This window comes from Seriola lalandi, unplaced genomic scaffold (genome assembly GCF_002814215.2).
Source record: "Seriola lalandi dorsalis isolate HSWRI2012SDOR001 ecotype SW California unplaced genomic scaffold, Sedor1 jcf7180002054901, whole genome shotgun sequence".
In the NCBI taxonomy this organism is placed as follows: Eukaryota; Metazoa; Chordata; class Actinopteri; order Carangiformes; family Carangidae; genus Seriola; species Seriola lalandi.
Window position 1 is genome coordinate 7,233,029 of NW_019525453.1, and position 12,662 is coordinate 7,245,690.

At 38.3% G+C, this 12,662-nt stretch overlaps 1 protein-coding gene across 1 annotated transcript; it reads right to left on the minus strand.

Annotated features, from left to right (window-relative positions):
- Nucleotides 1-731: 731 nt before the first annotated feature.
- On the minus strand, nt 732-11,123 carry tdrd15 (tudor domain containing 15). Its single transcript, XM_087180327.1, has 4 exons — nt 11,005-11,123; nt 2,504-8,245; nt 2,069-2,226; nt 732-1,561 (listed from the first exon to the last, which is right to left on the minus strand). The coding sequence occupies exons 1-4, from the start codon at nt 11,121-11,123 to the stop codon at nt 1,548-1,550; spliced, it is 6,033 nt and encodes a 2,010-aa protein (XP_087036453.1). The 3' UTR covers nt 732-1,547.
- Nucleotides 11,124-12,662: the final 1,539 nt, after the last annotated feature.

The window sequence follows — 12,662 nt, forward strand, 5'->3', positions numbered from 1 at the left end:
ATTGGCTGCTAATTTTCACTATTGGACTTACAGAAATGCTTTAATCACCTTAATTTATTTTCTTTGCTCAATTACTGTTACAAAAAAATTGTTTTATATTTTAGCGACCTGATTGTTTGGAGTGCACACTACATGTGTGCAAATGCCTTGAACAGCGAGGCAACGGTTCGACTCCCGATCGACCGGACCATTTGTTGCATGTCATTCCCTTACTCTTTCTCCCAGCATTACCTTTCCACTCTTGCCGTGCTATGAGGGCATAAAATGCCCGTTGTGTATGTAAATTAATAACTATAAATTTAAAAGTCCACCTTTAGCACCACCTTTCACTATGACCTATCAACCTTTTAACCAAACTTTCCTTCCTGATAACATTTGTATGGTCATTGCAGTAAAGTCCCGAAGAGCCTAGTACACAACTCATACATACACAAACATCACAATATACTGTTTAAATGGGTAGGGAGACATGATATAATGTCCAGCAGCATTTCCAGATACAAGACCAATCAATCATGGCTCAACAGCGCCATCCAGTGGTGAGCCATGAGCTGTTCATTTGTGTGCAGGTCACTTCAGAACTTTGCTCATGAAGTATGTCTCACTTAAAGCAGTTTCCTGTGCTTAGGTTGCTTGATAGTGATAATTATTTCTGTATTTGAGTTTTCCCACACCAATGGTGAACCTCTGTGCTACTACTATCTAAGAGGAAAAATTATTTGACATCAAAATAAGTATCAATAAGGATTTAATTTTGCACCTGAAAAGGCCTTACTGCATTCAACTCAAAAATCTATTCAGCACAAAGCACTAATTGTAAAAAGTTCAAACCAAACTATAGAACTATTTGAACTGTTCACCAACTCTACACAACTGGAAATGTTTTTCTATTTATCTGGAAAAATAATTTCTTGTCAAAAGTTACTAAAACTCAAAGCCAACAATTAAGACCTAATTACAAATCTAAAATTTAAACTTAAACATATCTCATTGGCTACATCATATTTAGTTCTCATTGTCATCTTTTTTTAACTTAAAGCACTGTTATAACAGCTCAAAATACAACATGACAGTAACCTCCATCAAAATATGTGCCTTATTAACATTCCCATATAGAGGAAAACAGCTCATTTAAATGTGATTCAGAAACAACTATAATAATTATCAGCGGTTAACTTACTCAGATTTCTTGTGCAATTAAGGAAAATAATATGGTGCTGATGACTTAATAAATCTTCAAAAGTGCTCAAGCTAAGTCAACAAAACAAAACAAAACATCCCATTCCCATACATAAATAATAATGAAATAAAAATAAGTCTTCACAATAACATCTTAAGGTGAATTAAAAAGTACTATTAGTAATTTGAAGTTATGTTAATGTGGTCCTGAGGAAGCACTCACACTCAAAATGCTGAGGCTTAACATTCAACCAAAATAACCAAGAAGCAGTATCTCACTAGTCAAAATGTGACGCTGGGCATCCAGGAAACTGCTGCAAGGCCTCACTGCTCATTTTAGCCACACATTTGAACTACTGTGATTGCCTTCACATCACAATACCTGTAACAGAAGAAAACGAGACAAAGTGACAGGACCGTATTGTATATTATTTCTAAGCTACTATACATTACTGCCAAACATTTTCCAAAATCACACTGCAATTTCAAATTTGTCAGCGTTTCTTTGTTTCTAATGCAGTTCAGATAATGGATTATTTTTCAAATTCTCTGGTATGGTGGTTCAGCTTCCAAAACTCAAAATTTGACTTTGGAAGCCAACAAATAACACCTTTCTAATGGTTCTTCCAGATTTGATTTGATTCAATTTTTCTTTTAACAATACAGCTCATGAACGCAATGTTTTTTTGGCCTTCCACTCTTGAATATTGCATGTCAGCGCTTTCCACCCACATAACTAATTTATTTATTTATTTATTTTAAACTGAAGGAAACCAGTCCCAAAGTTTGAAATGAATAGAAGCCAATATTTGGTTAATGCTGGCAGTAAAATGTGCAAAAATCTTTTTTTTACACAATACACAAAATATGTTAAATACACTTTTCTTACACTGACTAGATCCAAACGAAGTGTTCAGTGGCTTCTTCCCCTGAGCTTCCTCAGTTAAAAGATCTGACTTCTCATGAGAGCCTTTATCCTCCTGAGCACACTCTTCCTCAATGTTTAGGCTTTGAGGAGGGGCTTTACAGGGCCTCTGTTCCTGGAACCTGAAATAAGAAGTTTTCTGTGATTAGCATGAAGATATACACACATTTTTCTTTTCCCTGTCCTGGCAGCAAAATGGTCATTTTTTTAATAATACAATTTTTTGCTATGATATGCATTTTTCCTGATGCGAGAAATTACAGTTAACAGTGATGGTGAGGACAGAATACACATTTTGCCTTGAAAGTGTTTTTGGTAATATAAATCAAGTAAATTAATGGAGGGGAAATGCAAAAGAATTACAGATTAAAGATATGATAAAGATAGACAGAAGCATACCTGAGTTCTAGCATGACGTCTATGTAATTGGCGTGTCCAGCATCCACCAGCTCCTTGGCAACATGGATGCCATCTGCCAAAATGTCCACCTTCCAGTATGTGTTTGACACAAACTCTCTGAAGAAGATCTGGAGGTTCTTCTGGTACAAACATTGCTGGAAGAAGACTGCTGCCTCATCATTCCACTGCTCGTCCACTTCAACTGGCTTCACCCCTCGCAGAATGCATGGGTATGTCACTTTTGGGAGTTTCATTAGCTCCTCTGGAAGTCTCTTCAGCTTGGAGTGGTCTTTGTATGGAATGCATTCATAATGGCCATAATCCACCAGGTTTACAAGCACAGTTGTGTCGGCATGCACGATTTCACATCTGCACCACTTGTTCTTGGAGTCTGATTTTAACAGGCAGCAGCTGCCATGGACGAGGTGGGCTTCAGGGAGAGGAGACATCTGCCCACAGAGGTCATCCAACATGATGGACACTTTGTTCATGATGAGAAGCAAGTCTTCAAGAACAACGCAGAACTCAAAGGGAGTTGTCACTGCAGCAGCAAAACCATAGTATACTTTGTCTGTATCAATAGGAGCAAAGGCAAGTTGCTGAGGAGGGTTTGTGTCCAAGTTAGGCTCTTCCACTGTGGCCTTATTTTGGGTTTCAGCAAGTGACAGGACCATCTCTTCATTCTGCTGTAACAGTCCATTCATGACTATTTCAACCATCCAAAGGTTGTCAGCCTCAGAATAACACACAAACACCAGAGTGACTTCTTTGCCAATCATTGGTTTGAGAGTTTTACACCACAATTTGTGAGTATCCTCTCCCTCACTGAACCTATCGAAGTTCATCTTGCACAGCACTGCAAGGTTCGGGATTTTTGTCAGGTCAGCACACTGTTGTCGGATTGAGTCACTTGGAATTTCTTCTGTTATTCCATGATCCACCAGGACTACATTGCATTTTTCTCCACCTACATGCTGAACAACAGCCCTTTGCCACTTGTTGTCCTTCTGTACCTGAACTATGCACTTGAGGCCTTGTTTGACATCTTCTTTAACCACTATCTTGCATTTGTATAGGTTTTCAGATATGCAACCTTCCAATGCAGCAAGCATGTCACTGGTCCTTGCAAGTCTGAAGTAAAAATCCCCATTACTCTGGACTGACAGAAGTGTTCCATTTTCCCTGTCTTTAGCTTGAATAGTCAGATGTATGAATGCATCGGCACGATCTCTCATCCCTTTGGCAGAGGATGTGGATGTTTTCCTCTTATTCCTCTTTGACTCACTCTTGTTTGTGGTGGGTCCTCTCCTATGGCAACTGCAGGTTTTTACCTTCAGTTTGGTTGACAGTGTGACAGCTGGTGTTTTCAGTGTGACATTTTTGCCTTTAACAGTAGGCATCATTCTTTCTGATTTAGTTGTTTCATTCTCACTCATAGGAGCCTCCTCTTTTTCATTTTTGTTCATGGGAATGCTTTCAACAGTTGATTCGAGTGCTGCAAAACCAACTGCTCCATCAAGAATCTCAACCTTGACTTCCCATCGATTTCCATATTGACAGACAAAGTCAACCATGAGAGGCTTCTCTATTACTGCATTAGTGAAAGAAGCATCATTTTCATAAGCGCTTGTGTCCAACAGGGAGCATGATATGCTGAATCTAGGCTGAGAGAGATACTCCTTTGGTATTAAAAAGATATTCTCCTTTCCCACGACTCCTGAGTTTCCATAGTCGATAAACTCAACTTTGAAGGAAGAGCTCCCTTCGTAGTCCTTCACAACAGAACGATACAGAGCACCATCCTCCTCATACTCAGCCAGAACAAGGTCATTGACTCTCAAAGATGTGGTGGTCTTCAAGGAATTTTTTAGAATATTTGAGTTGAGGTCGTCACCCATTTTCAAGATAGCAGGTTCATCCTCTGACAGCTGAAGGAAAAAGCTGTTGATAGAATCAATGTGGGAGATAAAGCACTTCACCTTGAAGCCTGCACTCACTCTGTCAGACAAATACAAGTGCTGAGGGATTTCTCTTTGGTTTGTTTGTTGTGGTTGTTCTGACTTTGTGTTTGTATCCTGGTACTCTCTTTGTTGTTTTACTTGAGAGTTTTTCAAAGATTGTACAGGAACAAAGCTCTTTGTTTTGTCCTCATTTTGTTGTTTTACTTTAGTGTTCTTGTTGTGAGCTTTCCCATAAAAACTGTTTTTTGTGTTTTCTTTCTTTTTTTGGGGTGCATTTGCAACTTGAATACCTCTATGGAGTTTCCCTGTGGGGGAGTTTGAGGACCTCCCTTTAGGTTGACTCTTGCTCTTGACTGAGATCCTCGTGTGTCCTGCGTGGAAAGCTGTATGTTTTCTCTTTCTGCAGCTTGTGTCAAAACTAACAACTGTGTTTGGTTTAGGTGAAAGACTGAGAATCAGCTCCTTTACCTTCTCATTGATGTTAACATCCCCATCAAACAGCTCAACATCAAAGGAACCATCTTCATTCTTTCCACGTATGACGACTTTCACTTGCTTGTTGAGGATTGCTCTATCAAGCCATTCCTTGACATCTGCATAGAGATCCTCCTTTAACACTGATGCAAGGCAACATCTCACAGCCTGCATGGGTGTGTACAACAAATCAGCAGAGTCTCTGGGAATGAACATGACATGGGTTTTCTCAGATATGTTTGTGTTTCCATAATCCACAAAAAAAACACTGAGATGCAGAGGCGACTGAACAGCATGTGCCAAGCCTCTGTACCATTTACCATCAAAGTATTTTGCCAGGCACAACTTCCTCACAACAGGTCTCGTACTGGCTTGCATCATTTTCTCACTTTCCCCCAAGATTTTCTTTTCGAGCTCTTCGATGATTTCAGTGTTTCTCTCAAGGTGACAGTAGACCTCCCACTGACTGCTAACATGAGTCACAAACACTTGTTCTTCATTTTCAGGACTTACATCATATGAAGAGTAGACAAAAGACTCAGGTGACACAGTTGACCATTGCTTTGTAGAGACTGTTGCTTCTCTTGCCAGGCCCTGTTCCACAAGCCAATTTGCTACGCTCTGTTGGGTTTCAGTGTTGTAGAGGTCCACAACATGGCACAGCCCTTTGTTTTTCACATTCAGCTGAGAGACAACTTTACATCTTAGACCGTGGGTGCTGTTACGGATAAAAGCTTTCACAGAGTTGCACACCTCCAGATTCCAGTCCTCACGGTTCTTGGAGTCAGTAGGTTCAATCAGTTTAGAAAAACTGCACCTGAAAGCTTGTCCTTCCAAAGAAACATATTCTGGCATTATTGCCTTAAGATTAGGCTCCTTGATTTGGATAGTAGGGCCATAGTCAACCAGCATCACTCTGGCATTACCTTTGTGTCTTTCTGTAATGAAGGCCCTGTACCATCTTCCATCTTGAGGTGACTTGGCAACACAACATGAAACCCCTGACTGGAGAGGGACTGTGTTAGTTGAGTAATATTGTTGAACTTCATCCATAAGTTCCTCCAAAACTGGAACCTTATCTTGAGGCTGGCACCAGAAGTCTGACGGAGAGTTTATGTAAGAGCAGTGCACTGCAAACTCACACCCGGGCTTGATGCATAAAGCTTTGAAGCTGGAAGGGGCTTGAGCTTTACTGATTTCATTTTTGCGTGTCTTCTCTTCCTCCTCATTATCATCCAATTTCTCTGTATTTCCACTGATGTCTGATGTCACACTATCTCTTGGGCACCTTGTTTTTTCTGTCACATTGTTGATTTGCAATACAGGCTCTAAGGAAATGTTCTTCCAATATTCAGCTTGTTTGGAAGAGATCAGGAGTTCAGTGATACTCTGATTGTTGTCACTTCCCATCTCATAAAGGTTGACAACAAATTTGTCTTTTCTCATTTGGACAACGTGGACTAGCAAAGCTTTGTTTGACACAACTTGTCTGAAAAAGTCTGAGGTGGTGCTGGTCCACACTTCATCCAAAGGTAAAACATTACTAAGAGTACAACAAAAGGCAAACGCTGATTTGCCTGCAAATGCCTCTGGTATGTTCTTGATCAACATATGTGGCACTTTTTCAATGTTCCCAAAATCGATAAAAAGAACTTCAGCTCCATGCTCAAGATTATCTGTCACCACACCTCTGTAGAAATGCATATCTTCCTCATAAACTGCACAGCAGAGTGTCCCAAGCTCGGGATTCAACAGTACGTCTTCATCCAGCTTCACTTGACTGAAGTGATCTGTCATTTTTGTCATCATTTCTTCAAACTCATCATTGCGTTTTTGTGTTCTTATCCAGAAGTGGTTGGGATTCTGGACATGCTCGACATACCCCACAAAGACAGAGTCTACCTGCACCTCTTCTGCTTCCAGTGTTTTACCCAATACTTCACCCATGATTGTCTCATGGTACAAATAGCCACCCTGAGGAGAGAATTCTTCTGTCTCAATCACAGACTCAACTTCCATTGTGGGAAGCTTGGGAATGGGCTCCAGTTCTTTCACACAATTATCTTCAGCACCAAACAATGTGATGGAGTACAGATGCTGTTTTTCATCAAAACTTCCGATCTCCATATCCAACACTCCTCCAAGCAAGCCTGCCTTGAGGAAACTCAACTGCTGAGTTTTGACTGCCTCATCGTGATCACTCAGGGAGGAGAGAGAGCATGGGAATGCCATGATGGGTGTTGAATAGAGATTAGGTGGCAACCTGTGGACATTCTCAACTTTGACAGATTCAAAGAATCCATAGTCAATTAACAAAACTCTGACTTGAGAATTGATAGGGAGAAATTGCACAAAGCCTCTGTACCATTTCCCATCTTTGCCTTTAACTGAGCACAGTAAACCCAGGTTTTCTGGAGTCTTCTGATTACTTGCTTTGCTTCTGTACTCACAAACAGCAGCCAGTGCCCTTGACATTTCCCAAAGCTCTGTTTCCATACTGGCCATCTGACAGTAAAACAGCCCGGGGTTGACAGCAGCAGTTACTCGCACTTTAGCACGTGTCCCACAATGCAATCTAGGCCCACAAAATGACAGAATGTCTTCGTATCCCTGCAAACCCGTTGGTTTAAAGCAAAACTCTTGTCCCCTTGACTTTTCAATGAGCAAGTCAGGAACTGGATCTACGTGTTGTTTGAGTGGCACCTCTGTGAGCATCTCAACCAAGAGGAGGAAGGTGTCTGTGTCCACATGTCTCCCAAACGCATGTCTAACAAGGTCATTGTTGATGTCAGGGGCTTCCAATAGGAGGACTTTGTGAGGAAGGAGAGCTTGAATGTAACCTGTGACATCTTTTCCAATCAGGCTTGAGAAGTATTGCTCCACTACAGAATGAGAACAACCTTGAAGCAGCAACACATTTGCAAGAAAGCCGCAAACTATTTTTGGAGGTAGGATGAACAGGTCGTTTGAACAGGAAGATATGTGGGAGATGTCAACACTCAAGACATTACCGTGATCTATAAGGAAAACATCAAACAAGTCCTCTTTTTGGTTCTGAACTCTTCCTCTGTACCAGTGGGCTGAAGCCAAATCTTCTACTAGGCAGAACTCTCCAATATCCACTGCAGCTTCTGTCTTTGGTATGTTCTGTATTTCTCCCTGCAAGATGTTATAGTCCAGTTCACATATGGTAAGGTACTGTCCCTGGAAGTGAATCAGAGTTGCTTCCGGGTTCCAGTCCAAGTGTGTTAACTTGAGGTCCACTGGCCAAAGGGCGCATGGTGCTGATTGACCAGGATCCCAAGAACTGCAAATTCAAATAGTTAATATTATTATCCTTCAAAAAGTATCATTTGTAATCAATTGGCAAGAGTATGACTTCATTCATAAATGAGTAAATGGCGGACAATATAGCGCACTTTATAATAAATAGGGAGTTTTTTCGGACACATCCCTAATACAAGCTCCATGTCTGTTCTGTTGTATTCTTCGAGTTTATTAGCATCTATTCTGAAATTGCATTTATTGTTTTATCTACACTACATTTTTGAAAAATGCTGAAAAGCATTTGATTTAACCTAATAAGTGAAAGAGGGAATAAAAACAAAAGCCCTGATCTACTGGCATGGACATAACACATAGCACACAAAGAGGCATTTGAATACATAAGTAATCTGGGCAGTTTAAAAGATGAGAAGAAAAAAGAGCCAATGAGTCACCAATCGTATGATAAGTATTGGGTCAGAGAATTTGGAAGAGATAATAAACATACAAATAAAATAATGATCAACTTTACTTGGCTACCAGAGATTGTAGCTTAAGGCAGCCCTATTCCTGGGTCTGTCTCATCAGTGCCTTTAAACATTATATCACCCAAATGTAAGAGTAAAGACCCATAGAACTACACTAAACCTCAGTCCACTGATTCATGTAAAAATACAGATTATAGAGTAAATACAAAATAACAAATTTATACAATATCTTACCTAACACTGAAAAATGATTAATCTTATGGTATAAGAAAAAAAATGCCTGCATCATTTTCTTTAGCCATATTGTTTACTTACTTTTGATGTTCGGAACCCATCACTGTCTGCACAGCAGCAGCATCAGTAACTGTCACATCCCGAACAAAGCCTGAGAAAGAAATAGCTGAATATGAGTAAATGTGCTCACTATTATCTTAATAACATAAGCACTAAACCAACACTGATGTTAACCTGGAGTTACACAAACATACAAAAAACATGTATAACCTTAACTAAGCAAGGCTTAAAATGAACTAACTATAAAATTTGTTATGTGACTTTAGGCTACATAAATAAAACTGGCTTTACAATGCCAACATTTTGGTGATAGCAAAATGATTTCTGTGCCGGTGGTAGAATAAGATTTCAGATGTGTTCAATGGGAAAGTGTGTGTACTGTTGTGTCAACAGTCCAGGCTGATGGCGATGGTATGGGAATTGTTTTTTTGGCACACTTTGGGCCTCATTACCAATCAGTCATCGTATGAATGCAACAGCCGAGTGTTGTTGCCGACCGTATGTACCTCTTTATGATCACAATTTAGCATCTTCTAACGGCTACTTTTAACACGATGATGATGATGCCCCATGTCACAAAGCAAAAGTTGTCTCAAACTGGTTTCATGCACATGACTCTGAGCTCATTGTACTTCAGTGGCCTCCCTAGTCACCAGATCTGAATCCAATAGAACACCTTTGGGATGTGGTAGAACAAAAGATTGCAGCTGGCAAATCTGCAGAAATTATGTGATGCAATCATGTCTGAGACCAGGGGCCAGTTGCACAAAACACCTTATATTAAGATTTTCCTTAAAGTCTGAGTTAAGGTTTCCTTAAAATGTTCACTTAAATATTTAAGGTGCTCTCCGTATCTTAGTCTTATACTTAATGAATCAGTCAAACTCAGTTAAATCCTTGCACAAAAGACATTATTGACCAAACTAAGGAAAAAAAAAACTTAAGATACCTCTGACTCTATTTTAACTGCAACATGAGCTGAATTTAGATTAGATTAGATTAGATTAACTTTATTTATCCCACAACTGGGAAATTCATTTACCACAGCAGAAAAGTAAACATCTATAGAATAAAACATCTATGGAAATATACAACAAAAATATACCAAATATACACTAATAAATAATATTTTATGGTGATAAGTCAAGAAAATGAACACATGCCAAGAACAGTGGGAGAACCCAATGGTCACCCGTAACAATGAGGAATTGATTCTCCTGTAATGTTTTTTTGTTTTTTTTACACTCCTGTAATGTTACCAGCTTCCCAAAAGTGATAACAGGTATCACAAGCTAACATACTGTCTCCATGGAAACAGTAGAACTTTACCACTGTAGCATCTCTTTCACTGCTGTAAATTACTTAACTTTTTTCCTTAACAAAGGAAACCTTTTAAGAGATTCTGTGCAACACCCTTAAGTAACTCCCTCAGCTAAGGAGAAAATAAATCTTAAGTCTTATACTTAAGTAGAAAACGTATCGTGTTTTCTGCAACCCAGAATCTAAAAGGACATTTTCCAACACATTGTGTAATCTATGCCAGGACTTACTAAGACTGTAATACCATGTTCTCATGCAATGCAAACTCTCCACAACGTATCAATATTAAATATCCAAACTAAGCTTTAAAAGAAATGTCATTGTCCACCGGGGCTAATTTTATGTCAAATGTTGCGAAATGTGCAGCTAACGTTAGCTTCATCTGTTGGGGACTATACTGAGCTGAGTAAATGTAAGTAAAATTTCAAATGTAGAAACATGACAAAGAGTCGCTCCCCTAAAGCCACATGATGCAAGAGCATGTTCGGACTGACTAAAAGTGACTCCGTAGACTTTTCCATGGCGGTGCAAGTCGACAGTGAACAGCTAACGGAGCTAACGTTAAAGTTAATTATGCTAACGAAGCTAACCTCATGGTTCGGTGTAACGGTCGGCCTCCAACATATTGGCTTTTACTTCAAATTAACCCTCAGTAACTGGGAACACCGAACATCTTTCTGACTACAGATAGCTTACTCACATTCGTGCCTGTTTTCCTACCTGTTGTACAGCCTCATGAGTGCGACCTGTTCGGATGATGCAGCCCGTCAACACCTGTCTCCTCCCCGAGTTAAGGCCAGAAATGTCCGGATTTCTCATGGACTTCAGGTAAAATCTTAAAAATATGATGCAGTTACTGGCAGACTTGTTTGAAATCTCAAATGCAAATATGATTCTTGCTAAAAGTTTTATTTCTGTTCGGATTTATGCTGCATTTCTGTTTTTGCCTATATAAGCTACATTTACATTAGATTTATATTCCTTTGACTTTTTACATTTTTATCTGGATGTTCAGTCAAATTTATTTCTTGATAATTTGCTGCTTTGATATATTTATATAGATTTTTTTGTTGTTTATATATAAAATATCAATATTATTGGTATTCTTTTAAACATTGCTCATGCAACTTATTGTTTAGTTACTGTATTATTATTAAAGGTTTTTTAACCTATGTAAATTTATAAAATGTTCTAAAAAGTATCAATTATTATTTTGTTTTTAATTTAAGTCCATAAAATGTCTTATAAAGTCTTGATTATGAAATGTCTTAAATTAGATTTTGAAATTTAAGGAAATTTATAAAATGTCTTAAGAAGTCTTATTTATAGTTATGAAAGGTCTTAAATTTTGAGATGATGCCTAAAGCTATTTATTTAAATTTAAAATCCACCGAAATTAGTTATTTAAGGTTTTGTTTTAGACATGTGACAGGATTTTTTCATGTAATGCATAACAATGGAGCAATGTCCATTGTAGTCCATAACATGAAATAGTTTGATCATTATATTGTTAGAATTATAATGTGATTCTATAAGTAGATGCAGTAGAAAAATATCTGTATCAATGTCATGATTGATTTAAAACATGCCAGACTTTAATGTGAATTCTTTCGTTCAGGAGAGGGTATTTGATTTTCTTTGATGTCTTAAACTTAGCTATTTAAGTTAATTGATAACTGAGAGCACAAATCAGCTTTTCAAGGTCAGAAAAACAAACAAACAAAAAAAAGGACTTTTTGGACAGGGTCCTCAAGTAGAGAAAACAAGATTTCCAACTAATTTCATCTGCTTCATTCTCATCAAGGTAATGGTTTAGATTAAAAAAAAAAAAAAAAAAAAAAAAAAAGCTGCAGATTTCATAAGAAAATCCTTGAGGCATGTGAGGAGTTACCAAAGGCTAAGAAGAAACACTGAAACTGAAATCAATCTGAAAATGAAATGTGAAATATTCCATTAGTAAAGAAAGATCAGCACAATGATGTACAGGACGCACCTCAGAAGTACTGCACTGAACTAATTCAAGGTTTTAACAGGTTAATACTTTAAAGATATACTGCCTGAAATGACACCACAGAGGACGAAGACTTTACATAAAGGAGCAGATAGAGAAAGAAAAGAGTAAATACAGCATCTTTTAAAATCAGTGTAGAAGTCAGATTTAAGCTTATAGCCAAGATTCATAGTATACCATGTGGAAATATTATGTAATGAATACAGCCACCAAAGTCCAATTTCTCTTTAGGATGCATTCTTATACCTTTTGCATTTTTTGTCAACGTATTTTGACACAGAAATCCTCGAAGTGTAGATATATTTTTGAGTTTTCAAAACTGAAAGCAAACTGGACAATTGTGATTT

Coding starts and splice junctions, on each gene's coding strand:
- tdrd15 (XM_087180327.1), bottom strand. CDS start 11,123: ATGAGAAATCCGGACATTTCTGGCCTTAACTCGGGGAGGAGACAGGTG. Junction 8,246..11,004: donor GTAGGAAAACAGGCACGAAT/GTGAGTAAGCTA, acceptor TTGAATTTGCAG/TTCTTGGGATCCTGGTCAAT. Junction 2,227..2,503: donor GACGTCATGCTAGAACTCAG/GTATGCTTCTGT, acceptor TTCTTATTTCAG/GTTCCAGGAACAGAGGCCCT.